Source organism: Cyprinus carpio, chromosome A13 (assembly GCF_018340385.1).
Source record: "Cyprinus carpio isolate SPL01 chromosome A13, ASM1834038v1, whole genome shotgun sequence".
Classification (NCBI taxonomy): Eukaryota; Metazoa; Chordata; class Actinopteri; order Cypriniformes; family Cyprinidae; genus Cyprinus; species Cyprinus carpio.
In genome coordinates this window covers 30,505,948-30,531,737 of record NC_056584.1, presented here as the reverse complement: position 1 = coordinate 30,531,737, position 25,790 = coordinate 30,505,948, and the positions used below count along the sequence as shown (strand labels likewise).

Below are 25,790 nucleotides of genomic sequence, written 5' to 3'. Positions count from 1 at the left end.
CGCAGCTGGAGGAGACCCACACTTAGATAAAGCACACTTAAAATTACATTGAACTTCATTTGAACAATCAAGAGGCTTGTTTTTGGAAGAACGAATGATGTTACAGGGTTGTGTTAGCATGCAGAGTCATGATATAGCTCTCTGGTGTGCTAAAGGGTAAAATTAGCTTTTGAATGTAATATTCAATCTCGTTTTATTGGAGGAAATAAGGAAAATTGGAGGCACTCTTGGCTGTCATCTCAAAAACTGGTTAAATTTGCCTCAATTCACTTTAGTGTTTTTATTTTATGTCCAATGCAGCTCGGTTTGGCTTTGTTTCTGAACCTAGCATGCTTCATCACTAACTATGGTCTACAAAGGCAGCATCCTAAGCATTATTGAACCTCACAAGTGAATGATTTGAAACTCTACATAGAAATATACAGTCATTCATGCACAGCACACATCATGCCTTAAATTGTTAAAGGGGTCATATGAAGCGATTTCAAATTTTCCTTTCTCTTTGGAGTGTTACAAGCTCTTGGTGAATAAAGAAGATCTGTGAAGTTGCAAAAACTAAAGTCTCAAATCCAAAGAGATATTCTTTATAAAAGTTAACACTTGTCCACTCCCCCCGAAACGGCTCGTTCTAAAACACCCCCACATATCTACGTCAGTATGTTGGAAGATTTGCATAACGCCGCCCAGATGTTTACGCAAAGAAAGAAGGCGTACCTTTAATACTTGTTGTAGTATTGTTGCTGCCGCTGCCGCCATGTCTTATAGACGCTGTGTGTTTCACTGTGAAAGCGAAACTACTTTGTTTGGCCTTCCAAAAGAGGACTATATCCGCTTCATCATGCCTGGAGCTGATCCGTGCTGGTCGCTGAGGAAATACATCAACTTTGCACTGTGGATCGCTGAATTGGATTAACCGTGGACAAAGCGGAGTTCAGCCCGGGGTCGTCACATGTGGTTTTTGCAAGACCAAGGTACTCTCCTTCGTAGAATCCACCTGCCGCACCGCTCTCAAGCTGGCCGCGGCTCACTCAAGGCCGCGGTGTGTGATGCTGTTTCGTTGAGAAAGCGAAACTACTTTGTTTTTGCCTTTCAAAAGAAGACACGACTAGAAATCATGTTTATATCACGTTTTATAGTGGGTTTTAAGTTTATGTCTCGTTGCTCCGGCTGGACAAGTCATCACAATATGTAAAGAGGCGTAATATTTTCCATCACATGCCTGAGGGCATTCGGGCCAATCACAACGCACTGGATAGCTGGCCAATCACAGCACACCTCGCTTTTCAGAGGAATGAGCCTTGTAAAAAAAATCGACGCGTTTCAGAAGGCGGGGCATAGAGGAGAAACAATGATGTACAAAGGGTGACCAGACGTCCCGAAAAATTCGGGGACAGTCCCGAAATCTAAACTGTTGTCCCGAATCCCGAATCTGGCCCTAATTGTCCCTAAATTATACTAAATCTTGAGTAGTTATTGTCTGATAAACATTAAAAACTGTCTGCGGAGGTTGAGTCGTCCTGCAACCAGCCCTTGCCGGCTGCTCAATGGCTGCAGAATCTTTTTTCTAAGTTCTAAAAAAATACAGCATAGGCAGCTAGGTGCGAATTTAGATATGCATTGATAAGCTAATTTTCATTCACACTCCGTTGGCATGGCTGGTGTACCAGAACCCCAACACGCTGTTAAAAAGCAAAAAAACGATGAAGAGAGAGCAAGTTGGCTGCAGCCGCGAGGAGGACAGTGATGCACGCATAAAGGAGTGACTGATTGTTTCGCGACACTGTGTGTACAAAAAAATACTTCACTACACAATTTATTTCGTTATATTTTCGTTTAAGCTTATTAACGTTAGCGTTACAGAAAGGTCTGATTTACGCACTGTTATTAAGCTTATTTCATTGTTTTTTTTTGTTTTTTTCACAATGACATTTGAGTTCATGATTGTAATGTTGTTGTTTTGTTTTTTTGTGGCAGACTAAAGACTAATGACAGACTGTTGATCTTTGATTAAAAATATGGTTCAGGTTTGAAATTCATTATCTTTTATTATAGGCTACGCAGCTTAATATTATAGAAGCCCCCCATCCCGTTACCCCAGACACCATGATATCATTAGTTGTTTTTATCAAATTAACTGTTGGAAGAAAACCTCCCATAACATTTCCCAAAATGCCTCAACATCTTAACACAATTATATAATCAGTAGATCCAAATTATGTCAAATATTTATCTAATAAAATAGAGTGAACATTTTGTGCTGCTCTGTGGCAAAATTATAATAGATTTGTCTGAATATTTCGTAATGATTTTATTTTATATAATTTCGAGTCGAAAATTGTATTCTAAATATGAATTGTTAATTACATAATGTAATTGTTTGTTGTAAACTTCCCTAGCATTCCTTTCTTGTGTGATTCAAATCCAGTAAATTCTACTTCCTGTCATATACCAATTAAACTTCCTGGGGGGTACGTTGTCAGTTTCATTCAAATTCACACATAAAATGCAAAAGATCCAATTCTTAAATTCTGAGTTGTGCTCTACCCTGTTAGACTGACAGCTCACTCGGCTTTGGAACAGAATTCTGTCAGCATAATTCCCTCGTGGGTCTTTTGTTTGACAGTCACTTGATTGTGTTACTGTTTGACAGCAAATCTAAGCAGATGTCATCCAGCTAATTACACAGATTGGATTAATTGATACTACACACATAGCACATAGCAGTAAGGTCAAATAAGGTCAGTTTCACAGGCTAATTTTGTGCTTTTGATTTCCAGGGGCCCAAAGGAGATGAAGGAAGGATGGTGAGTGTTGCGTCGCTGTGATTTGTTATTGAATGGTCTTCTGTCTTTCCATGTCTATAGATTGTGAGAGAAACAGGTCTGGCCAGCACTTGCTTTCTGGCTAGTCTCCATTAATCACAGCTCCTGGCTCTGAAGTAGCCCGCGAGCAGCCAAGCACGACACAGTTTAGTCACACAGCAATCTCAACAACAAAAGAAGTGATCAGGAACGGCGCCTAAATCAAATTGTCGGCGCATATTTTTTTGCCTGTGGGAGATTTTGTGAACGCAGTACATGCACAGCCCCCAACAAAAACACATGCACGACAACGACAGATCCCTACAATAGCAATAATGCAGCTCCAGCAGCCAAAAAGCTGGCACTTCCTGTTCTCTTGGGTGCAATTTTGATATTTTTATTGTTTCTTTTTTTGCAAAATGATTTTTCAGCGGCATGCTAATTTGACATTTGAATAAATGTTCCCAGCAGTCTCCAGAATTGCCCCCATCTGTCTCCAGTCGATCCTCTTTCTGGTCCCATGTAGGTCTGCTCTCTGTTATACATGGCAGTCTACATGTGCGACAATTACTGCCGCAATCCGTCTCGGTTGCGGGCCCGTTAACGTGGCGCACGCTGCTGTCCGTCAATAGCGACTGAGCCATGAGAACGGAATGTAATATATGATGCTTGTACTCAGATTTTTCAGCACTCTGTGGACGGGTTCAGTGTGGAGAAGCAGCCAGTCATTTGGGGTGAATTATGAGCTGCTCTGTTTGATTTATTAACACGGCAGGCTAAATGAAAATGGAAGGAGGAAAGTAAATGCTTTGTCAGGATGGTAATACGACAGAAATTAGAGTTAACTTGACGCACTTGTCAGGATGAAGATAAATATGTGGGTTTTAATTGAAATAATCAGTGACATGCTGGAAAAATGGCGTTTGGGTGTTTTTTTTGAGCTGCTAAAATACATTACACAACCAGTCTGGTAGCTACACTGTGGTAATCTTCTCCATCAGTCGCTTTGACCTGGAAATACATTTTGAGTTCCACTGAATGAAAACGCGAAAGTCACAGCTTTCTAAAGATATCATTTTTTCTACTCCATAACCATTGCTGTGATATAATCTTTTAAGAGTATTTATTTTAAACTTTGGGTACTTTTGTGGCCCAGGGGGTTGATTTATATTATATATATGTTTAATTCTTATATGTGTGTGTGTGTCTGTGTGTGTGTATTTGAAGGTAACATTAAATTTGACTTGGAAACTTTTTACCATGCTTTCATCATTTAGTTGTACTGCTTTTTAAATGCTATATGTATAGATTTGATTGTTTTACCTTTGTCCCAGAGCCAGAACATCCAATCTTCAGAATATCCAGCTAATCTATCATAAAAATATATATAAATATTACATTTTGAAAACTATCATATTATAAATGAAAAGTAAAAATGAACCATTTTAATATTTGAGTGAAAATGCTGGATCATGCAAAGCAGTGTAATGGCTGCTGAAAATTCAGCTTTGTCATCATATGAAAAAAATACATATTAAAATATAATAAAGTAGAAAACAGTTATTTTTAACTGTAATAATATTTATATTAGTCTTATTTACTGTATATTGTAATATTAAATCATATAAATTAAGCCTTGTTGAGCATAAGCCACTTCCAAACAAGAATAAATCTTAATTATATACTGTATATATAGAATATGTGTGTGTGTGTGTGTGTGTGTGTGTGTGTTTACAATACAAAAACAAATCTGGCTATTAAATTAGCTTTATTAAAACAAAGGAGTTGTCAGGTTTTTTTGTTTTGTTTTGTTTTTTCTCTAAATTTTCATTCTGTTAAATAGAACATTTGGGATGTATTGGAAATGACACTGTGATAAACATTTTCATTACAGTTCTAAAAGTCCCAGGGCTAATTTTAGGATTTTTTTTATATATTTATATATATATATTTTTTTGGTTTGTTTGTTTTGTTTTTGGAATTTTGAGAAAAGTTTTAAACAGTTTGAAAGTCCAGATTTGTTTACTCAAAATTACCATTTGTGCACTTCTCTTTAAACAACTCAATTTTCAATCCAAAATTTAGTTAGTTGCATTGCCACTTTTACTCACTCCTCAACTCTAACACACATACACAGACTTTCACACATGAAGGTGTCCGTGTGCGCTAGGAGCTGGAATATGTTTCCTTTATTCCAGGGTGAGCCGGGGCTGATGGGATTACCAGGTCTAGAGGGGCTGCCAGGTGCTAAGGTAAGTGCATTTAAATGAATCGTGTCACTGGATGCTCTCTCTCACTGGCCTGTCTGAGTGTCCCAGATTACACAGCTTTCAACCAGCTCAGCCAGCCGTTCCACTCTGTACCTTCACGATTTGACATGACATTGCAGTTTTGGTGTGTACGAGTGTGTGTGTGTGTGTGTGTGTGTGTGTGTGTGTGTGTGTGTGTGTGTGTGTGTGTGTGTGTGTGTGTGTGTGTGTGTGTGTGTGTTTGACAGACAGAGAGGAAGATGGAGGATGGTGGATAGACATTCATAATTGATTCAAGCATTGTTATTATTCTAATTTCAACGCAGTGCTTAGTAAAAGCATTCGAGAATTCAAGAGAAAGACCATGAATACAAGAATATTAGAGAGGGTTGAAATAGTAGGCTTCATTAAATCGGAGCCCACAGAATGTCCCAGACCCCCACCCAGACTTGTTTCCCTCCTGCACGTATCAGAGCGCTGGTGCATGGAGAACTATCTCTCTTTTTTTGTCTGCCAGAACAGCTTCCTCCTTTGAGCGGCATTAAACTCACCCACTCTTCCCAGGAAGGACTTGTCAAGATGTAGTCGCAGCATTTTGCAAGCTCGCCAACTCCACAACAGCCACGAGGCTGCCTGATTCTCAAGCTGTTTTATTTGCTTGCTTTTGCCCCAAAACTTAAAAGCAGCTCATTAATTCCTAAAAAAGCCAGCAGAGTGCATGTGGAGGAAAGAGAGCAACTCACATACACACAGATACTCAGAGAATGATTTTAAAGAACTTGTCAAGCACAGTTGGTTTGGAGAACAGAAAGAAAAGCAATCATTGTGCTTTTCTGACGTTCTCAGGCGCTTCTGCAGTAGATTTGTCACCTTACATGTGTATGTTTTGTGTGTTGGGGTGATCCTGGCCTACCTGGTCCACCTGGTGTTCCTGGTCCTACTGTAAGTTATTCTGTTGTTATTTTTTTTGCATTCAAATCACTGTACTACAATTAAAACTATTTATTATTCAGGAAATAAGCTACAAGCAGTAAGGTAGTAAGTAAATTGCACAAATAGCAGAGCAGACGACCTTCCACCCCCTTCAGCCTTCACAATAGTTGCAATTTTCACATTATTAATGACAACAATTGTCGTGAAAAACACTTTTTTTAAATACAGTAAATTTATGAAGTTCCATCCTTCTACTAGAATAAGGATTTTCAATTGGGAGTGCGTCAATTATGGTTTGATCTCAAACTAATTTATGTGAATGAAAATATGCTGAAGCAAAATACATAATTAAGATATTATAAAGATTGCTTATGCTTGTTTTCAATATTTTTATGTTTACTTTAACTTTGCGGTCATCTAAATTTGATTTCTTAAAACTACTAGTAATTTAATAACACTATTAAATTGTCATCTTTAGCAAATCTCAAAATAAATATCCAGTTTCCACTCTATAAATTAAATTCACTTGTAGCATTTTAATTATTTTCTTTTTTTATTTGTTTATTCTTTATTTACTATTTTATAGTAATTTATTCTTTATGTACTGTTTTAAGGTAATTTATTTTCTAGTGTTTTATGTATTTTCTAGTGTTTATTTATTTTCAGGTGTTTATTTATTTTCTAGTGTTTTATGTATTTTCCAGTGTCTATTTATTTTCTGGTCCTTATTTTCTAGTGTTTTCTGTATTTTCCAGTGTTTATTTATTTTCTAGTGTTAATTTTTTTATTTATTATCAGCTTATTTATATTGGTGCAACCCTATATTATAAGCTAGAAGATACAATACTGGGCTAAAGAATAACTGATATCTCTTTTTATTTTTGTTGGATAAGCATATTTAATGCAGCAATTCATATGAGATTTTCTTACGTTTGAAGCAGTTATGGTTTAGTGGTTTGTCACAAGATAAAGGTTTCATATCACATATGAATTTTTAGATAAAAGCAGTGGATGTTTTAGCCATGTTCCCAGCCTACAGGTGGTTTAGATGGACACCAGGTTTGAGGTCTAACTCTCTCTCTTCTTCTCGTTCCTGTAACTGATAGGGAAAACCTGGTCCACGTGGTGATTCAGGGATCCCTGGAGAGCCGGTGAGATTTGCTTTGTTGCTTGTTAGCAGCTGTCAATCATACAGCAGGTTTTGGCAACAGAATGATGTGAGACTGATGATGTCCCATCTTCCCTCTTTTGTCTTTCCACACAGGGAGAACGAGGGCCTGTGGGAGAGACTGGCTTCCCTGGACCTGAAGGGCCTCCTGGATCCCCTGTAAGCATTTGTAGCATTCACTACACCTGTATTCTGATGCACACCTGCCTGTAATCTGAAGCATGTGTTTTCAAACATCTTTATGATAGGACCCCCAAATATCATAATCCTCTTGTGAAGAACATATTAAAATATAAATGCCTTTGTATATTTTCATGACCCATTTACTGTATTCTGTGTGAAGAAAAATACTATTTTGAAATGTTAATTTTATAAATAAATGTAAGAGGTTAATTGGAAATAAATTACTAAATCAATCAATCAATCAATTAATTTATTGATAACAACACTATATGCCCATTTGTTGTTAAAATATATTATGTGTGTATGTAAAATATATTATTAATAATAATAATAATAATAATAATAATAATAATAATAATAATGTGTATTGTATATTATTAACACAATAATACAATATAAATATTACAAATAATTATTTCTTTATTTTTTATTTTTATTTATGTACCTGAAGAGTATAACACTGTATGCGCATTTGTTATTAAAATATATGTTATGGAAATGTAGTTTATTTAGAATATTAGTATTATTATTGATAAAAAGAAGAAGAATATAATATAAATAAATTATAATTACTTATAATGTAAAAATTTATTTTAGAGAGAGAGAGAGTACATAGAATAAAAGAGAATAAAACTATATGCACATTGTTGTTAAAGTACATATATATTCTGGAAATGTATTTAGTTATTTATTGTTTTAAGAACAACAACATATATAGAACAACAACAGTCATAGTAATAATAATATAATAGTGTGTGTGTATATATATATATATATATATATATATATATATATATATATATATATATAGAACAACAACACTCATAATAATAGTAATATAATAGTGTGCGTGTGTGTATGTATATATATATAGAGAGAGAGAGAGAACCTGAAGATAATAAAACTATGGAATATTTTTTGTCAGAAACTGGAGCAATGTAATGGTATAATTGCGGATTTTTTTTTTTATTTTTAATAATTGCTAAGATTTTGAATGGACAACTTTGTGGCCCCTGGGGGTCACTGGATCTACCTGTACTGTTTATGCTTCACCTGGCTGTGATCTACACCCTCTATAATAACATTTAGTTCTCATTAGTTTCTTTCCTCTGTTCTCAACTCTGTGATATTATAACAGATTGATCCATCGTTTGATCAATCCTTGAATTGCAGACCAGATTTAATTAACTGATTAGTCTGCTGATTGATTCACAGTTTGACTCGCTATGGATTCAGAATTCCCCCTTGATTCTTGATTTCTGTTGACTAGCTTGTAGTTTGATTCAGAGTCTGGGCTGTTTCTAATAAGAGATCCCAGAATGCTAAAAAAAAAAATCACAGTTAACAAACATCAGATACACTACAAAACTGGAAATATACAGGTTTAGATTGGCTGAATTACTATGATTGACACAAATTTGGTGTGATATAGCAGCATAAAGCAGAGCTCTGTGTCAGATTGTTCTCTTAAAACCACAGGGACTGTTTTTGGCTGTAATATCTCACTTCATAGCACAGAGTAATCTCCTCATATTCTTCTCTGTGCTGTGGTGTTAAACCCGGCTGATGTGTGCTGTTGTAATGAGTATAGTCACTGAGGTAAATGCTTGATTGGCTGTCTTAGTGAAGGAGTACAGCGCCTGTACAGGTCTCAAATAATTGCTTTGTTATTCGTACAGCAGTAATGCCTTCGGCACCTCCATTGAATACACAGAATTTCCCTGAGGAATGCCTGTTTCTTCCAGGTGATATTTTGTGATTTATTCCTAGTTTATCTAGCTTGAGTCCTAATTGTTTGCACTTAACCTTTCTGGAACAATGTGCACTAAACTAACTACAAGTACAAACTACACTACATCAAAGTTCACATAATATTTGGAACACATTTTACCTTTGTAATGTGATGTATAGTAGCACCAAAAAGTGTGTATACTGCAGTAGACTTACAGTTGATAGCAAAATAGCAAAGAAACAGGCATTTATTTTTTAAATAAAACAAAGCATTTCACAAGAATTAAAGGGATATTCCACGCCAAAATGAAAATTTTGTCAATAATCACTTACCCCCATGTCGTTCCAAACCCGTAAAAGCTTTGTTCATCTTTGGAACACAATTTAAGATATTTTACATGAAAACCGGGAGCCTTGTGACTGTCCCATTGACTGCCAAGTAAGTTACACTGTCAAGGTCCAGAAAAGTATGACGGACATCATCAGAATAGTCCATCTGCCATCAGTGGTTCAACCGTAACGTTATGAAGCGACAAGAATAGATTTTGTAAGCGAAGAAAACAAAAATAACGACTTTATTCAACAATTCCTTTGTTAGCAGTCTCCTCTGTGTCTCTCCATATCACTGTATGCTGCGTATGCTCTTCTGTATCATCTGGATGCATGGGTCTGTATCATCCGGACACAGCGCATCCTTGTGGCGCGGATGATACAGACATTCTGTGGACATCTATCCATCATTCCATCAGTCCATCATTCTCAAGGCCTGAATTTCATTTTGATAAAATGGGGGGAATTCCCCCTTTAGGTGGCTCTTATGGGGGAGGGGTTCATTTGAGGGGGGAGTTAGGTAATTTTTTTGGACATATTTTTAATTCACCAAAAAATGTCCAAAAAATAACTTAACTCCCAGCTCGAAAGAAAAAATCCCCCCATAAGAGCCACCTAAAGGGGGAATTCCCTCCATTTTCCAAAATGAAATTCAGGCCTTGAGAATGATGGATTGATGGATGGATAGATGAATGGATGGATGGATTGATAGAATGATAAATGGATGTATGGATAGATTATCTGATTCTCAACCATTCTGATCAGTTTTTCATATTTGCAACATTATATCTCACAATTGCAAAAAAAAAAAAAATGTCAGAATTGCAATTTTTTCTCTCAACTTCAACTTTATATCACTCAATATTCTGAGATGAAAAATTGCTTCTATTTTTACTTCTGTGAAACCTCTAAAAGAACATTATGAAAGTGGTTTTCTAATAGCATCTCAACATTTCTGCTCATTGGGCTCACTGTGGCTCTCTATTTATTTATGGAAATTATGATCAATACAGAGTTGCTTTGATTGCGAAGATTAATGGGAATGTTCTGTTTCCTCCACAGGGAAGGCCGGGAAAAGATGGAATTCCAGGCTATACGGTATGTTTGTATACAGTTTATGCATGAGAGAGCTTTGGCTTTAGCTGTACTCTGTGTCTAATATGATAACGTTAGTAGAATGCTATTACTTTAATACATGCAGCATGTAATAACTTGTGCTCTAATATTTTGCTAGCGAGTTAGGATAGTTGATAGTGGTTAGACTCAGATCCGTGCTGGTCTACATTTATCTCTGTCTCACTCGATTTCTTTCTTTCCCAAGCAAATAAAAACCCAACACCAGTCATTAGTCTTGTAAAGTTTTCAATAATAAGACCACTTACTCCCTGCTATTGCTCTACAGTGTGGATAAAATCCTGCCCATGAGCCATTAAAACATGAATAATGCATGCGATCACTAATTAAATGTCCCCTACAAACAGGGTTTGTAGTTTTGAAAGCCTTGCCACGTCAAACAAACAATGTTTCATTCACTGATGCCTTGTCACAACAGAACGCATATCTACAGCAGAACTGAACTGTGTTACAAACCGCACTTCTGCACTTTACAGCAGTGAGCAGACACATCAGAGAGCCGCCAACACACAAACTCACATATATAGTCCTCCGTCACAGATAGACAAACATGGTAAATACAGCAAACATCTAACCATCGTAACCTTGTTGTAATCCTAAATGAAATAGCTGACTTCTGACTCCTGCACCTCATCCTCTGTTTGTTCTAGCTCACCTCATTAAGATCTGCAGATTAGGGATGCACCGATACCGCTTTTTCCAGTACTCGCCCGATACCGATACTTTTATTTTTGGTACTTGCTGATACCGAGTACCGATACCAATATTTTTATTGCATTTGTAAATTTCGAAAATATTGGGTACAGAAACCAAAATAGTATGTATAATGTTAGCTGGTTAACTTCATTTATTAAATAGAAACAGTCAAAACTAAATTTATTCAGACACCTTCAACATTTCTCATATTATCACAGCTTATTCTCTATAGTTTCGAAGATGGTAATAAAATATGACAAGAACTCAGAGATAAACTGTGTCATAACAAATTCAGCTTGATAATGTTAGCTAAGTTTGGTAGAAGGGTACGTAATGGATTACAATCAACCAAAAATTATTGTTCTGTTGTCTGTGTTTCTTTGTCTGAATATGGCACTTATTACGTGCTGTGTGGTATCGGTGTTTGGTATCGGGGCATTTTAATGAGTACGAGTATGAGTACAAGAGCTCAGTATATGGCACTTTTGAGATGATGTTTTGTGTATGGGTTTGTTATTGGTGTGTTTTTCTTATTGAGGTGAGCGAGAACAAACAGAGGATGAGGTGCAGGAGTCAGAAGTCAGCTATTTCATATAGGATTACAACAAGGTTACGATGGTTAGCTGGCCCAGTTTGCCTCTGCTGATTGATGTTGTAACTACAACATCTGGCCGTAATAATCAGTGTTATTTATGTATTGTTATAGGGTTTATTAATATTGATATTTTTATCTATTCACATTTCATTTTATTTTTAGTTTTAGTAATTTTGTTATATGCTTTTTTAATCTTTCCTTTTTTTGTAATTTTAGTACTTATTTTTCTTAGTTGACTAAGTCAACATTTCTAATTTTAGTTTTTAATCTAATATTTATATTGTATTATATGTTATTTTATTTCAACTTTATTTCAATTCATAGTAAATTAAAACTTAAATAATTTAAAACAAAAATTGTGTTACTTGAAATAAAACAAATGTTAACTCAAATAACTTAACTAATTTTGTAAATGCAAGTGTGTTTTATTTCCGCTAGTTGACAAGGCATTTCTTATTTTTGTTTAGTTTAACTTGAGGTACTAAAATAACAAAAAAAAAAATCAATTAAACTACTAAATAAATAAACCAATATAAAAATACAATCTAATTTAATATATTGACACAAACTATAATAGTATAGCAATGATACTAAAATAACAGTTTCAATTAACAGTTTTTTTTTTTAAGTTAACTGGCATTTTATTGGTTTAACTTGATTGGCTCAAGCAAAACTGAGCAGCCATGAGTCAAGAAAGTGGATTTAATACCTTTTTTTTTTTTTTCAACGAGGACTTCACCTTTTCCCACTTAATACTGTCTTTGGATGAGTCAAGGTTCAAATGGGTGCGGATCATCTGGAGGAAGTTCACTGGGCTTATTTTCGCTTTCATTCACGTCACCATCTTCTCAAATGGCACGACTGCGTGTTTGCGGGGTGTTTCCTCTATTTTCTTTTCTTTCCCCCCTCCCTGCTTCGTTCATGGATGGCAGTTTATCTCTTTCAGTGGTGCAACAGTGCCATCTAGCAGGAAGTTTCTCGATCCTCTCTGTTTCATACTTTTCGGTCTCTTTTATGGCAGGGGCTGAGGGAAACACAATTCAATGGGCACGGTGATAACTTTAAACTCTCCTCGTCAGGAGCCTGGGAATAGAGAGGAGGAGAGAGAGTGTTCGACATTGATGGGGGTTTGGATGAAAGCAGATGGTTGAGGATGCTTTCACAAAGTGCCGTCCGCTTTAGAAACGCAAGCTAGATTGCGTTTCTTTTTTGCTCGGCTGCTGTAATCCAGCAGGAGAATTTGATACAGAGATGTTCCCCGAGGAGCTAGTGGGAGCCGTGATGCGAGAGAGGAGCAGAGATAGATAGGAAAGTGAGGGGAGAGAGAAATGCAAGAGTGGTTTTGGAGTACAATGAGAGGTGTTTTTCTGGAGAGCCCTCTCAGAGGAGATGAAGAGAGAGGTATAAGAGAAAGAGAGATCCAGGGGTTCACGGCTTTGATGAGTTTGGGGAGAAAATGGTCATTTGTAAATCCTCTGAGCTTTTCTGTTCTGCTCTCGACTGAATAACTGGAAAAGTTGGGCCATTAAAGCAGCCAAATAATTCCATTCCACTAATGCAGCTTGGGAGCTGCTATGACAAATAGTGCAGTTTAGCTGTCTATATGTATGAGGGATAACTTCATGGACCAAAAAAAAAAAAAAAAAATTGTACCTGGACGTTGGCTAGATCTGATAAATCACCCTTTGGATCCATCCAGGTTGTTCCTGAATCTGAAAAATGATTCTTAAAAAAAAAAAAAAAGAAGATATAAATATAATAAAACATAAATACAAAATTACAATATATATATTAGATTTTTTTTATTTTAGATTTATATATATATATATATATATATATATATATATATATATATTATATATATATATATATATATAAAATAAAAATGTTAATATCTAATTTATATGTCCTGAGATACCTTCATTTGTTGCATTTCTCTCTCTTTGTATTTTCACAGGGAGCCACAGGCAGACCTGGAGACAGAGGTACTAAAGGAGAACGGGTAAGATTTTCATATTTTGTTTTGATGGATTACATACAATTTGAAAGGGTCAGTGTGATAATCATTTCTGTGTCAGAATCCATTTTTGCATATCAGATTACACCTGTTCTAACAGGAACATGTTTTCAATTTCTGTACAGTATATGTTATTGGTGCTTTAAAACGTCTTGTTCATTAAATCAAAGTCCCTGTTGTGTAATCAGCATGCACAAAGCCATTTTGTTGTTGTGACTAGAAAACTATAAAAAGGGAAATATCATTAAGAAGACATATCATTAAACATATCAATAATCAAAAATAAACTCATTTAAAATGTATTGCTCTATTAATGACTACAAATCGGTAGAAGCTTTGATTATTTGCATGGTGCATTGAATGTAATTCAGCCAGATGCTATTATCAATTAAGGCTATGGCAGCTCATAATAGCCAGCTTGTGTTGTTTGTATTCTGGTATTTATATTCAGGCTTTGCCTTTGCAGGGAGATCCAGGGATTCCAGGAGAAAGAGGAGTACAGGGAGAAAGAGGCAAGGCTGGAGAAAGAGGGGTCATTGGTCCTCAAGGGCCGCCTGGACAGAAAGGAGAACCTGGATCTTTAACAACACCAGGGAATGTCAATCTGTTGGTATGTGTATAATCCTACAGTTCCTAGCCATAGAGATGGGTCAGAATATAGTACTTGTTAAATCAGTGTTCTTAAAGGCTCTCCATTTTCAAAGACTTCACCAAACTTACAGAAAAATTTGAGGTTGTGTTGGCTTTCTTTAGGCTTGGTAATACTGACACCAACATACATACACTACTATTCAAAAAGTCTGGGGTCAGTAAAAAATGTTTATCTTGTTGAATAAAAATATTAATTTCTTCAAAAAAAAAATACATTAAATGGATCAAAAGTGACAAATATTTTGTAACATAAATATTTTTACTACTTAAAAATTATGTATTTTTGAATTTTCTATTTAAGAATCCTGAAAAAAAATGTTTCATTTTCCACAAAAATATTATTAATTGTAATCATTTAACACTGAAAATAATGAGCACAATATAAGCATATTGATTTTTTTTTCCATCTATGATTTCTGAAGGATCATGTGACACTGAAGTGGAGTAATGGCTGCTGAAAATTCAGCTCTGCCTAAATTACATTCTCTCATATATTTAAATAGAAAACAGTTATTATAAATTATGATAATATTTGGCAATATTGCTGTTTTTACTGTTTTTTTTTTTTGTTTGTTTGTTTTTGGTCATATAAATGCAGCCTTGGTGATCATAATGTTATTCTTTTAAAAACATTAAAGAAATCTTAATGGCAACTTAATAATAGTGGCAGTAACTTAATAATAGTGGCAGTATTAATACTGGGAATTTTAATAATTTCATACATTATAAAAATCATGATGATAATGCATCAAATGTAATAGAGCAGTTTTAAGTATATTTATCTTTTGTTTAAACATTTATTTATTAATTTATTTATTGTGGTACATACTGTAATTTGTTGAAAACTTCAGTAGTTTGGCTTATATATATATATATATATATATATATTATTTTATTTATGTTTTTTTTTTTTTTTTTTTTTTTTTTTTTTTTTTTTTCATTTTTTTAGACTATTATTTCATATATTCATGTGTCCGGCTTTACAGGGTTAAAGAACATTCACACCAGCAGAGATTTACAGCAATAAAGCAACCAGAAATCACTGGTTCGCAATTGATGGTTGAAGTTGATGGTTTGAGTTGATGGTTGAAGCAATTTGTAGCAACATAAGTGATACATAGCATAATTTTTTTTGTGTCAAGTAAACAGATTCAGTGTCAAACAGTACTTTCCATTTGAGATCAGATTTTCAGAGGCTATGGCCAGCGGCACAGCCAGTCAAATAAACCGTAGGGCCTTCAGCAGCATGAACACCCACTACAATCAACTGTACAGCCACTCGATAACCTCTAGCAATAAAACCACTGTCAACGTGAACCGTTTCCAGATTACAGTGACCGCATACTCCTCTGGAGGTGGAGCACATCTTTGACCTCAGTAATGATCCAGTTGCTGGCTTTCTACCAATCTGCACCAGCCTCCTGGCCCCCAGCACGAATCCATAACCGCAGGTCGCCCCACGCTATTCAGAGGGCAACCGTCATTGATTGCTTTGTTGTGCATAACACATGTGTGAACACTCCAGAATAAATAATTAGTAGCTCTGCATAACAATAATTACCCACACATGTTCACAAACCCATCAGCCTCTGAAAAGTGCAAGCTGCCGCAATAAGCCGCCCGCTGCGAGGCCTATCCAACACTCTCTCTCCCAATCAAACAAACTCACAACTGTGTCACTCAGGAGGGGACCATTAGGAGTGTATTGTGTGTGTCGCGGGGGTGGAGCTCTACGAAACTCCACCTCTAAACCACACACAGACAGAACAAAGAACATTAAAGGGATAGTTCACCCAAAAATGAACATTCTGTCATCATTTATTAACCTTCAAGTTGTTCCAAACCTGAAACTATGAGTTTCTTTTGCCTGTCGAACACAAATGGTGATATTTTGAGGATTTTTGGTAACCAAACAGTTGATGATAGCCTTTATTTTTTCCATACTATGGAAGTGAATGGCTACTATCAACTGTTTGGGTGAACTATCCTTAGATTTCTTTGAAGGATGACAGTTTTTTATGGATTGAGAGAGATTAAAAGGGATATTTCACCCAAAAATGAAAAAAGAATCCTGAGGTTATACACTTCCATTCAAACGTTTAGGGTAGGTAAAATATTTTTATTTTTAAAAGAAATTAATACCGTTTTTCAGCAAGGATGCATTAAATTGGTCAAAATTTGTAATGTTACAAAAGAGTTTTATTTCAAATAAATGCTGTTCTTTTAAACTTTTTATTCATCAAGGAATCCTGAAAATATTTAGCAGCACAACTGTTTTTAGCACTGATAATAAATGTTTCTTGAGCAGCAAATCAGCATGTTAGAATGATTTCTGAAGGATCATGTGACACTGAAGACTGGAGTAGTGATGCTGAAAATTCAGCTTTACCATCACATGAATAAATTACGTTTTCATATATATTAAATAGAAAACAGTTGTTTTAAATTGCAGTAATTTTTCATAATATTATTGTTTTTACTGTATTTTTGAATAAATAAATGCAGGCTTGGTAAGCATAAGAGTATCCTTTAATTTTTTTTTAAATAATCTTTCCAATACCAAACTTTTAAAAAGTCATGTACAACAGCTTTCTATGAGGAACAGATGAAATTTTGAGTCTTGAAAATTTTGTGAACTGGATAAATTAATTCATTAAAAAGATCTGACTCAAAAGTACTTTTTATGTCATGAATCAAACATCACAACTTCCTCAAAGTTTTTTGTTTATAGAGAGAAAATGAGGCTAGACTCACCAAGACCATCTCAAAGCAACTGTAAGGACTTCTTGTTTCAAGTTTGAATACATGCAGTCATTCGCTTTCACTTTTTCTGTACATTTTGCACTTTGCTGCTACCTAGCAACCTTGTAAAGTCGCCCTTCCGTGACACTGTCTGAAAAGCTTTTCATGTGGATGTCAAAGTGGTGTTTGACGCTTGTGTTATTAGGTATGTTGAAGCCCGACACAAGTCATGTTATAGGGCTTTTAGACTGATTGCTGAATTTCCACACCCTGAATATGCATTACCACAAGCGTTCAGGTGAAGATGCTGTGGTGTGATTGAAACCGGGGGAAAGGGGTTTGGAGGGGGGTCTGTGAGTTTTTGAGAAGGGAGTTCTTGTACTGCGAAATGTATCTTTTTGATTGGAAGGAAGCTGTTTGTTTTCCTGCGAGATGTTCTTCAAAATTCAGGCCTCCTCCTGTGCAGAGTAGTGATCATGAACAGCAAGATGCTTTGAGGAGAGATGGTGATTACACCATTATGTGTCATCCATCCCTTTATCTTTATCTCTGAGAACTCCATTTCTTAGCATGAATAAAACATGAATTGCTGCCATTTTGTAGCTGCACTTTTTAATCTGCAAATCATGTTGTGCTGATGTTTGTTTTCCCTTTCTGCCTTCTTTTTTTCCCTTTCATTTCTTTTTGCAGGGAGATACAGCTGCCTTGGAGGAAATTAAAACATTCATCCGAAATGAAGTATTGCGTGTATTTGAAGGTACATCATCTGCCGCTACTGAGGTGTTTTCTTGTGTCTCCACCAGTATATGAGGATTTTTTTTTTAGCTTTCAGTTCTTTTGTGTGTGTGTGTGTGTGTGTGTGTGTGTGTGTGTGTGTGTTTATGACAGGACAAGTTAGGATAAAGTGTTGTGACTTTTAATATGTTACCAGCTTGTGTGTTTATTGTCCGCAACCAGGAGAAAGAAATTAGAATTTTTTTCTCCTTATTGTTGTTATTATTATTATTCATTATATTTTGTTTTTCAATTTTTTTAATTTTAATTAAGTTTTTCTTTTTTTTTTTACAAATTGAAGGACAAGTAGATTTTTTGTTAATTGACTGTTCTATGTTCTGTCTGTTCTATGGTTTTTTTTTTATATAATACAATATAATATAAATTCTTAATTCTCCTTTTTTTATATTTTCATATGGATATAAAAAAAAAAACAGCTGTCAACATTAACAGTATTGCAAATGAGCTTTTTACCAGAGAGCTCAAAAAAAATTTGAACAGTTAAAAACTTTTTATTTTTAATTTTTAAATTTAATTTTATTTAATTTTATTTTATTTATTTATTTATTACAAATTGAGCAAAAAATTTATATTTTTTACTGTAACTGTTTTGAGTTTTTATTTTATTTTATTATTCTATTTTTAATTTTATATATATATATATATATATATATTTTTTTTTTTTTTTTTTTTTTACAAACTGAGGGACAAATTGAAATTTTGTTAACTAACAGCTCTGTTCTATGACTTTATAATAATATATGCAGTAGTAATGTAATGCAGATTCTTAATTCTGCTTTTTTCAGAGAGGTTTTCAGACAGTTACTCCTCGCTACAGAAGACACCAGCAGCTATATTAGCTGCGCAGGGTCGACAAGGCCCTCCAGGGCCACCCGGTAATGATGGCTCCCCAGGACCCCCCGGAGAGCCAGGTCCCCAAGGTAGGAGCCAAAACCCAAAAGACTAAACATGTTATGGACCTCTTTACACTGCTCCTACAATGGTCTCTGTTCACACAAAAACCCAGATGCACAAGACTGGTTTATTTTTATGACTCATCTGTTTCCCCAGTATTAAGCTAATTTTTTTTGCTTGCTTCTCAAGGATTCCAGTTTTTTTCACTCTCTCTTTTTGTGGAAAATAGTGTGTTTATGTGTATGTATTTTTAGTTAGATTTACTGCGTCAGTTGCTCCTCAGATTGTTGAGTGAATTACGCTGAACTGAGCAGGTTGAGGTCATTTTGCTCTTTTGGCCGAGTCATGCTTAGAACCTCAAGTTCAAAGTAATCTAGGGTGGTCATTCGTGCCAGTCCTGCCGGACACGCCCGAACATGTTTTCGGGTGCGTTCTCCGGAAGTCACGTTGGTCGACCTCATACGTCATCAAGGTTTAATATTTCGGGTTCAATTTCAGAAAAGCAACCGTTACATTTCAAGGTAAGAATGAAACTACAATGATTGTATGTCTTAAAAGAAATAAATCTTAATTTTCTAATGTATTTTAACTGAAATGTGAGAACGCACCTGAAAACATGTTCGGGCGTGTCCGGCGGGACTGGCACGTATGGCCACCCTAAAGTAATCTAGCTCAGAAAACTAGAAAATGAGCATGACAGTCCAAACTAAAGGCATGCAAAAATGGCTGTTGACTGCGATATCGGGTGTAAGGGGTTCACAGGAATCTTGCTAGCTATGTCAGACAAGAAAGAAAGCAGATAGCTGCGTGACAAAGTGGCATATGGTGCCGAGAGCCTGGCGGGACATATGAAGACGGATGAAGAACCGACCCAGAATAGGAGAATGTAATATCATCCTGGACAGACTTGTGAGAGCAAGAAAGATAAAGAGAAGAAGTGAGCAGATGGAAAAAAGCCACGCAATATCTCACTTTGTTGGATTAAGCCCAGCAAAAAAACTGAAGGGGAGTGAGAAAATAAGCAACTCTGAAGATTCATCAAAGACTGGCAACTAACGTACTGCTCCTCTAGCGTTTCTTATCAATAATGACTTGCAGTTCAATTCTGCTTCTTCCATCTGAGTTCTTAAGGACCCTTAACCATTAGGACATGATGTTTTTCAAGCTATAACACTATGTTGTGTACATTTGAACTCTAATAATTGCTGTCCATGCAAAGAAAATACGTACTTTGAGTGTGTTTGCATTTATGTTATGTTGTGAAGATTGTATTATTGATATTCAGGTTGTGTTGATGCATTTTTAACAGAAAAGCCAATTTGTATCACTTTGTTGTGTACGGTACTTGTGTTGTGTGCCACATTTTACTCTGGACTGTGCTTTGGAGATTGCTGGAGAGGAACGTTTTTCTATAGGCACAAATCCAGGGCGAGGAGAAAATTACAACCTCCTGCTAAATCAGAAATTCAGTAGTATTTTTTTTTTATGCCAAAGTTGATATTGATATGGAAGCCCGTTTCCGCCACTGAAAAAAAAGGTTCTGACTTTTTTTCACAGAATTGTAAGATATAAACTCGCAATTGCGAGTTATAAAGTCAGAATTGCGAGATATAAAGTCACAACTGCTAGATAAAAACTCGCAATTCTGACTTTTTTCACAGAATTGTGAGATATAAACTCTCAATTGCGAGTTATAAAGTCAATTTTTTTCGCATGTCTGATTTTTTTTTCTCACAAATCTGACTTTTTTCTCAGAATTGTGTGATATAAACTCGCAATTGCGAGTTGAAGTCCAATTTGGGGGGGGGGGTGTGCTGATATGTTCTCAGAATTGCGAGTTTTTATCTCACAATTCTGACTTTATAACTTGCAATTGTGTGTTTATATCACACAATTCTAACTTATAAACTCATAATTATATCTCGCAGTTCTGACTTTATTTCTCAGAACTGCGACTTTATGTCTTGCAGTTGCATTTTTTTATCACGCAGTTATGACTTCTTAACTCGCAATTGCAAGTTTGTATTACGCAATTCTGAGAAAAAAATAAGAATTGTGAGTTTGTATTACGCAATTCTGAGAAAAAAATAAGAATTGCGAGTTTGTATTACGCAATTCTGAGAAAAAAAATAAGAATTGTGAGTTTGTATTACGCAATTCTGAGAAAAAAATAAGAATTGCGAGTTTGTATCATGCAATTATGAGAAAAAAAAGTCAGAATTGTGAGATAGAAAGTCGCAATTACCTTTTTTATTTTTTTATCCAGTGGCAGAAACGTGCTTCCATATGTTGATGATAAAGATTGCGGGTAATATTTCCTCATTATTTTGCGCCATCCTTCACTGGAGTCTGTCCTCTTTCAGAATCCTCAATTTGGCCACCTTTTTTCACATAAAATGCAAAAATGTATAGTTTATGGAGAAAAATATCTCCGTAATTTTGGTCACTTTACATGTCTGAGTAATTAATTCTACTCAGGGTGAGTTTTCTTGCGAGTTATATTAAGTTTGATATTGTTTCTTAAATGACTTGTGCACATGAACCGCATATGTATGGTTCATGCAATTTGAGAGTCATATAACATCATAACATCTAAAACTACTTATGCAACTGTTTTACAAAGCTGAAGTGTAATCAGCCATGCTTTTGTATAACAATTTTTTTTTTGGGATAACCTTTTTTTTTTTTTTTAAGCTCCTAGGGCGATGAAATCCTCTAACTTGGTTTCATTAAAATGTATCTAATTCATATTTTAAGCTGTATTTTCCTGCATGCAAAGAACATACCCAATTATACTTATTACTGAGTGTGCAGTTATACTTTAATGCAGAGAAATGTGCCAAGTTTTTTTTTTAATAATCTCAATACAACGTTTTAGAATTTTTTTACATTTACTGCTGGTTTATATGAGCAAATCTGCAAATCTTATGGAAATACGAAGCCATTTTAAGATTAATTAAATGTAAATATATTTCTATATAATATTTCATGTTTTCATTCTCATTTTTCTTTCTCCACAAGGTTTTTTTCTTTCTGAGTATGAAAGATGATTTTAAATGTGAGATCTTAGAAAGATGACAGTTTGTAGATGTTGCTACAGGCTGCATTTCGCAAGTATTGTATTGCAGCTCCCCCTGCCGCTATTTTTTTTTTTCCTGTTATAACTGTGCAGTATGAACTCCCCCTCAAGCAGGGGGTGGTAATGCAGTGATTGTGAGCGGCCACAGGAAACCATGATGTGATGCCGCAGGTAGAGTTCCGTCCTTCCATGGAATGATTTTGCATTGGATGAATGCATCTGAAGATGTCCGGATGCACTTTAGTTAATTAGTTAGTGTGTTTGCTTGTGTAAGTTGCACATGTAAAAATTGGTACTGGTGACACTGATGATTACTGCATTATTTGGCATCTCTTGGGTATTTTCTTTTTCATTAACTCCTACAGTGTTCCTCTTTCAGGTTAGACTTGGTCTGCCTCAGAGGAAACGCATCACTAATGCATGTGTATTTGGACTGGAGGCAGTTTTCTGCATGCCATTATAAAGATGATCTCAACAATGTTTTTTTACTGAGTGTGTGAAAACAAGACTAAAAGATCAGCTTCAGCTAATGTGTTTTTATTTGTTCGCTTGCCTGCCCGCTGCGTGTGACATGCCGTCCAGCACTGGCAGCATTTATGGTGCTCCTTAAATACTTTGAAAGCGTGTTTCTGATGGATTTGTCATTACTCTTGAAGGGCTTAAAAAAACTTTCTGAGTTCTGAAGGATCTGAGACTAGTTGTGTAATACAGCAGATTTGGATAGGGCTTTATGTAGCATTTCCACCTGGTACTTTTTTTGAAGGTCACCACTTTTCTGGAAATGGAAAGTCTGAGATCATCTGAATCTAGAAATGAATAATTTGGAAATTAGGTCTCAGCTAATCTGTTCAGATAAAGTATTTCAATGATTATTAATTTTACCAATAGTGTAGTGATGGGTAAATACTGCCTGTTAGTGAAAGATGGTTCAGATGGAATACAGTACAAAGAATTGTAAGTAAATTATCACATGACCATCACTCTCTCCCTTCCAACAATAAGTCCCATCTGCATAGATTAATGAAGGATAATACTGTATTTGTTCTGCATATCTCACATTGTGTTTTTGTGTGATTTACCCCTGCAGGGTATCGAGGGCAGAAAGGGGAACGGGGTCAAATGGGGTTGGGACTTCCAGGACCTCCAGGCCCCACTGGCCCACCAGGTACACAACTCAATTTTGTAAAGTATTCTGGATCAACATTGCAAAGTTTGTTGACTCTATCTATCTGTGACGTCTTTTATTTACCACAGAAAATGAATGAGATTCAGTTCTAAATATTTGTTTTGAATAATTCATTTATACTACCATTTAAAGGTTTGAGGTCAATAAGATTTTATTAAAAAAAACAAATTAATTTTTATTCAACATGGACACATTAAAATTGATAAATGTGACAGTAAAACACAAAAGATTTATATTTCAAATAAACATTGCTCTTTTCAACTTTTATTCATCAAAGAATCCTGAAACTTTTTATCGGTTCCCACAAAATCACTTCATTTCTGAAGGATCATGTGACACTGAAGACTGAAAATTCAGCTCTGCCATCACAGGAATAAATTAAATTTTAAAATAAAAATGCCAAAAGAAAAAAAACACACCTTTTTTAAATGCTCAAAATATTTCACAATATTACAGTTTTTACTGTATTTTTAATCAAATAAATGCAGCCTTGGTGAGCATAAGAGACGTCTTTCAAAAACATTGTATGTTTATTTATTTTTTTGAAGTATTTTTGAGAATTTAATTTTTTTGACTGTGTAGTCTTTTGTATTTTTGCTCTAAAAACTTTTAAATGGCGTCTTTCCCTGTAGGTTTCCATAGAAGAGCATATTTTGTTTTTTACAAAATGAGGGATAAATTGAATTATTTTGGGGCAGTATGCCTCAGATGCTGCCAATGGACCTTAAGATGTATTTAACCCAGAATATTATTTTAATACATGAGCCATGACACCACGTAATGAGTAGAGATAATAATAAAAAAAATGATCTTCTTGTTGGTTATTGCTTTTAAGAGTGAGAGGTATATTATCTGTTATATAATAGCATGTGTTTTTAGATCAACCTCATGTAGAACAGTAGAAAATGTTGCTTTTTGTTTTTTTGCCAGGGTCTAGAAAGGCCCTCGGAGCTTGTAAATACATTTCTTTGGTGGCCATTTTTTACATTTTGCACGCTCTTGAAATCTGCAACACACAGAGAGCAGCAGTTTTTTCAGTTGGTGCTTTATTGTTTTACTTTCTAAAAGCACAAGCAGATAATGGTACCAAACTAAACTAATGACTATGACATTCTTTAATGAACGCCTCTTTTATTGAGGTACAAAAGTGCTCACTGATTGTTCTTTAAATGCAAAAATACAAAAGAGACTTTAACTGGGGGTTCTTTATAATTGCACGGCACACTGTTAACTTTCTTCTTCCTCTCATCCTTTGCAGTTAAAGGGTAACAAGCCCGTACATAAAAAAAGTTTTATTGAGTTTATATACTGCACTGTTCTGTCATGATCACTCTTTGGTAAAAGTGCCTTTAAATAACAATATTTACAAAGGCAAACATTATTATCATTATAATTACTTCTCAAACATACTTAACACCAGAAATCACCAGAATACTAGCAACTCCTCAGTATCATGTTTCACATCTAACATTTCTGGTTTATTCTGGTTTTTACTGTTTGTTCTTGATTCGTCTATAGGTTCACCCGGAATAGGATTCCAGGGTCCCCAAGGGCCCCCGGGTTCCCAAGGTCCAGAGGGAAGATGTAACCCCAGTGACTGCTTCCGTCCATACACCAGACGGGATGGGTAGAATCTGACACATCCACATCAAACCTGGAAACCAGTGAACCAGCTCATCTTCACACGGATTAAATCCTATTAAAACAAACGTAGGATCCCTGCCGGAGGAGAAGACACACGCAAACTTCTTCCCCACAGAGCAGCCATTACTAGTGATGTCATTTCATCATTTATCTCGGTTTCATTTCCCATACTTGTGACCAATGCATTTACTCATTTCCCAAGTTTTGTGAGTATGACATGAGAATTCAAATCTCATCATTACACTAATCACACCGGACAGGTTTATCAGAGGCGGCACGGTCAAGGCGAATGCAGGTGAAATGAGAATTTACATTTGCTTATTTTCGTCATGATGTTGAGAAGTCTGAGTTTTAATTAAATTGTGATGGCGCTATGCAATCTAAAATAGAAAATGAGTATGTTAACAAATATTAAGTTAATGTAAATAACAGAAAATGTAATCGTTTTTAAACATTTAATTTTGAAAAATATTTATATATAAAAGAAGTGTACTTTCCAGCCCTATGGGAGGAATATTGCTTGTAAAGGGAGTTAATGTCATGTTGATCACCTCAGATGCACTTGTGTGTGTTGTGGTGTGTGTGTGGTGTGTGTGTGTGTGTGTGTGGTGTGTGTGTGTGTGTGGTGTGTGTATAAAGAATGAAAACATCTGAAACCACTAGTGGGGGGGGGGGGAAAAAAAGAACAAAAAACCCATAAAATAAATCATTTTATATTTAAATTTAAAAAATTCATAATAATTAAAATAATAATGTAAAATATAAATAATTTTCATTAGTATTGTAGTATTTATTATATTTATTTAATAATTATAAATATAGTCAAAAATAATTTAGTTGCAAATTATGTAATTTGAAATGTGAAAAAAAATTAAAAAGGCAAATTAAATAGAGAAGATCTCTTAGTTGTTTCCTGTTTATTTAGTCTTTGTTTGTATTTCAAAATCGGAAAATTTTTGTTC

The 25,790-nt window shown here is 35.2% G+C and overlaps 1 protein-coding gene across 1 annotated transcript; it reads left to right on the top strand.

Moving 5' to 3' along the window:
- Positions 1-5,067: 5,067 nt before the first annotated feature.
- LOC122147326 (collagen alpha-1(XIX) chain-like) lies at positions 5,068-25,425 on the top strand. The gene is made up of 11 exons (XM_042769627.1): positions 5,068-5,160; positions 5,912-5,992; positions 7,090-7,134; positions 7,248-7,310; positions 10,458-10,493; positions 13,778-13,822; positions 14,304-14,447; positions 17,921-17,987; positions 18,811-18,945; positions 23,086-23,163; positions 24,703-25,425. The coding sequence occupies exons 1-11, from the start codon at positions 5,068-5,070 to the stop codon at positions 24,813-24,815; spliced, it is 900 nt and encodes a 299-aa protein (XP_042625561.1). The 3' UTR covers positions 24,816-25,425.
- The last annotated feature ends 365 nt before the right edge of the window (positions 25,426-25,790 follow it).

Coding starts and splice junctions, on each gene's coding strand:
- LOC122147326 (XM_042769627.1), top strand. CDS start 5,068: ATGAATCGTGTCACTGGATGCTCTCTCTCACTGGCCTGTCTGAGTGTC. Junction 5,993..7,089: donor CTGGTGTTCCTGGTCCTACT/GTAAGTTATTCT, acceptor TGTAACTGATAG/GGAAAACCTGGTCCACGTGG. Junction 13,823..14,303: donor GAGGTACTAAAGGAGAACGG/GTAAGATTTTCA, acceptor TTGCCTTTGCAG/GGAGATCCAGGGATTCCAGG.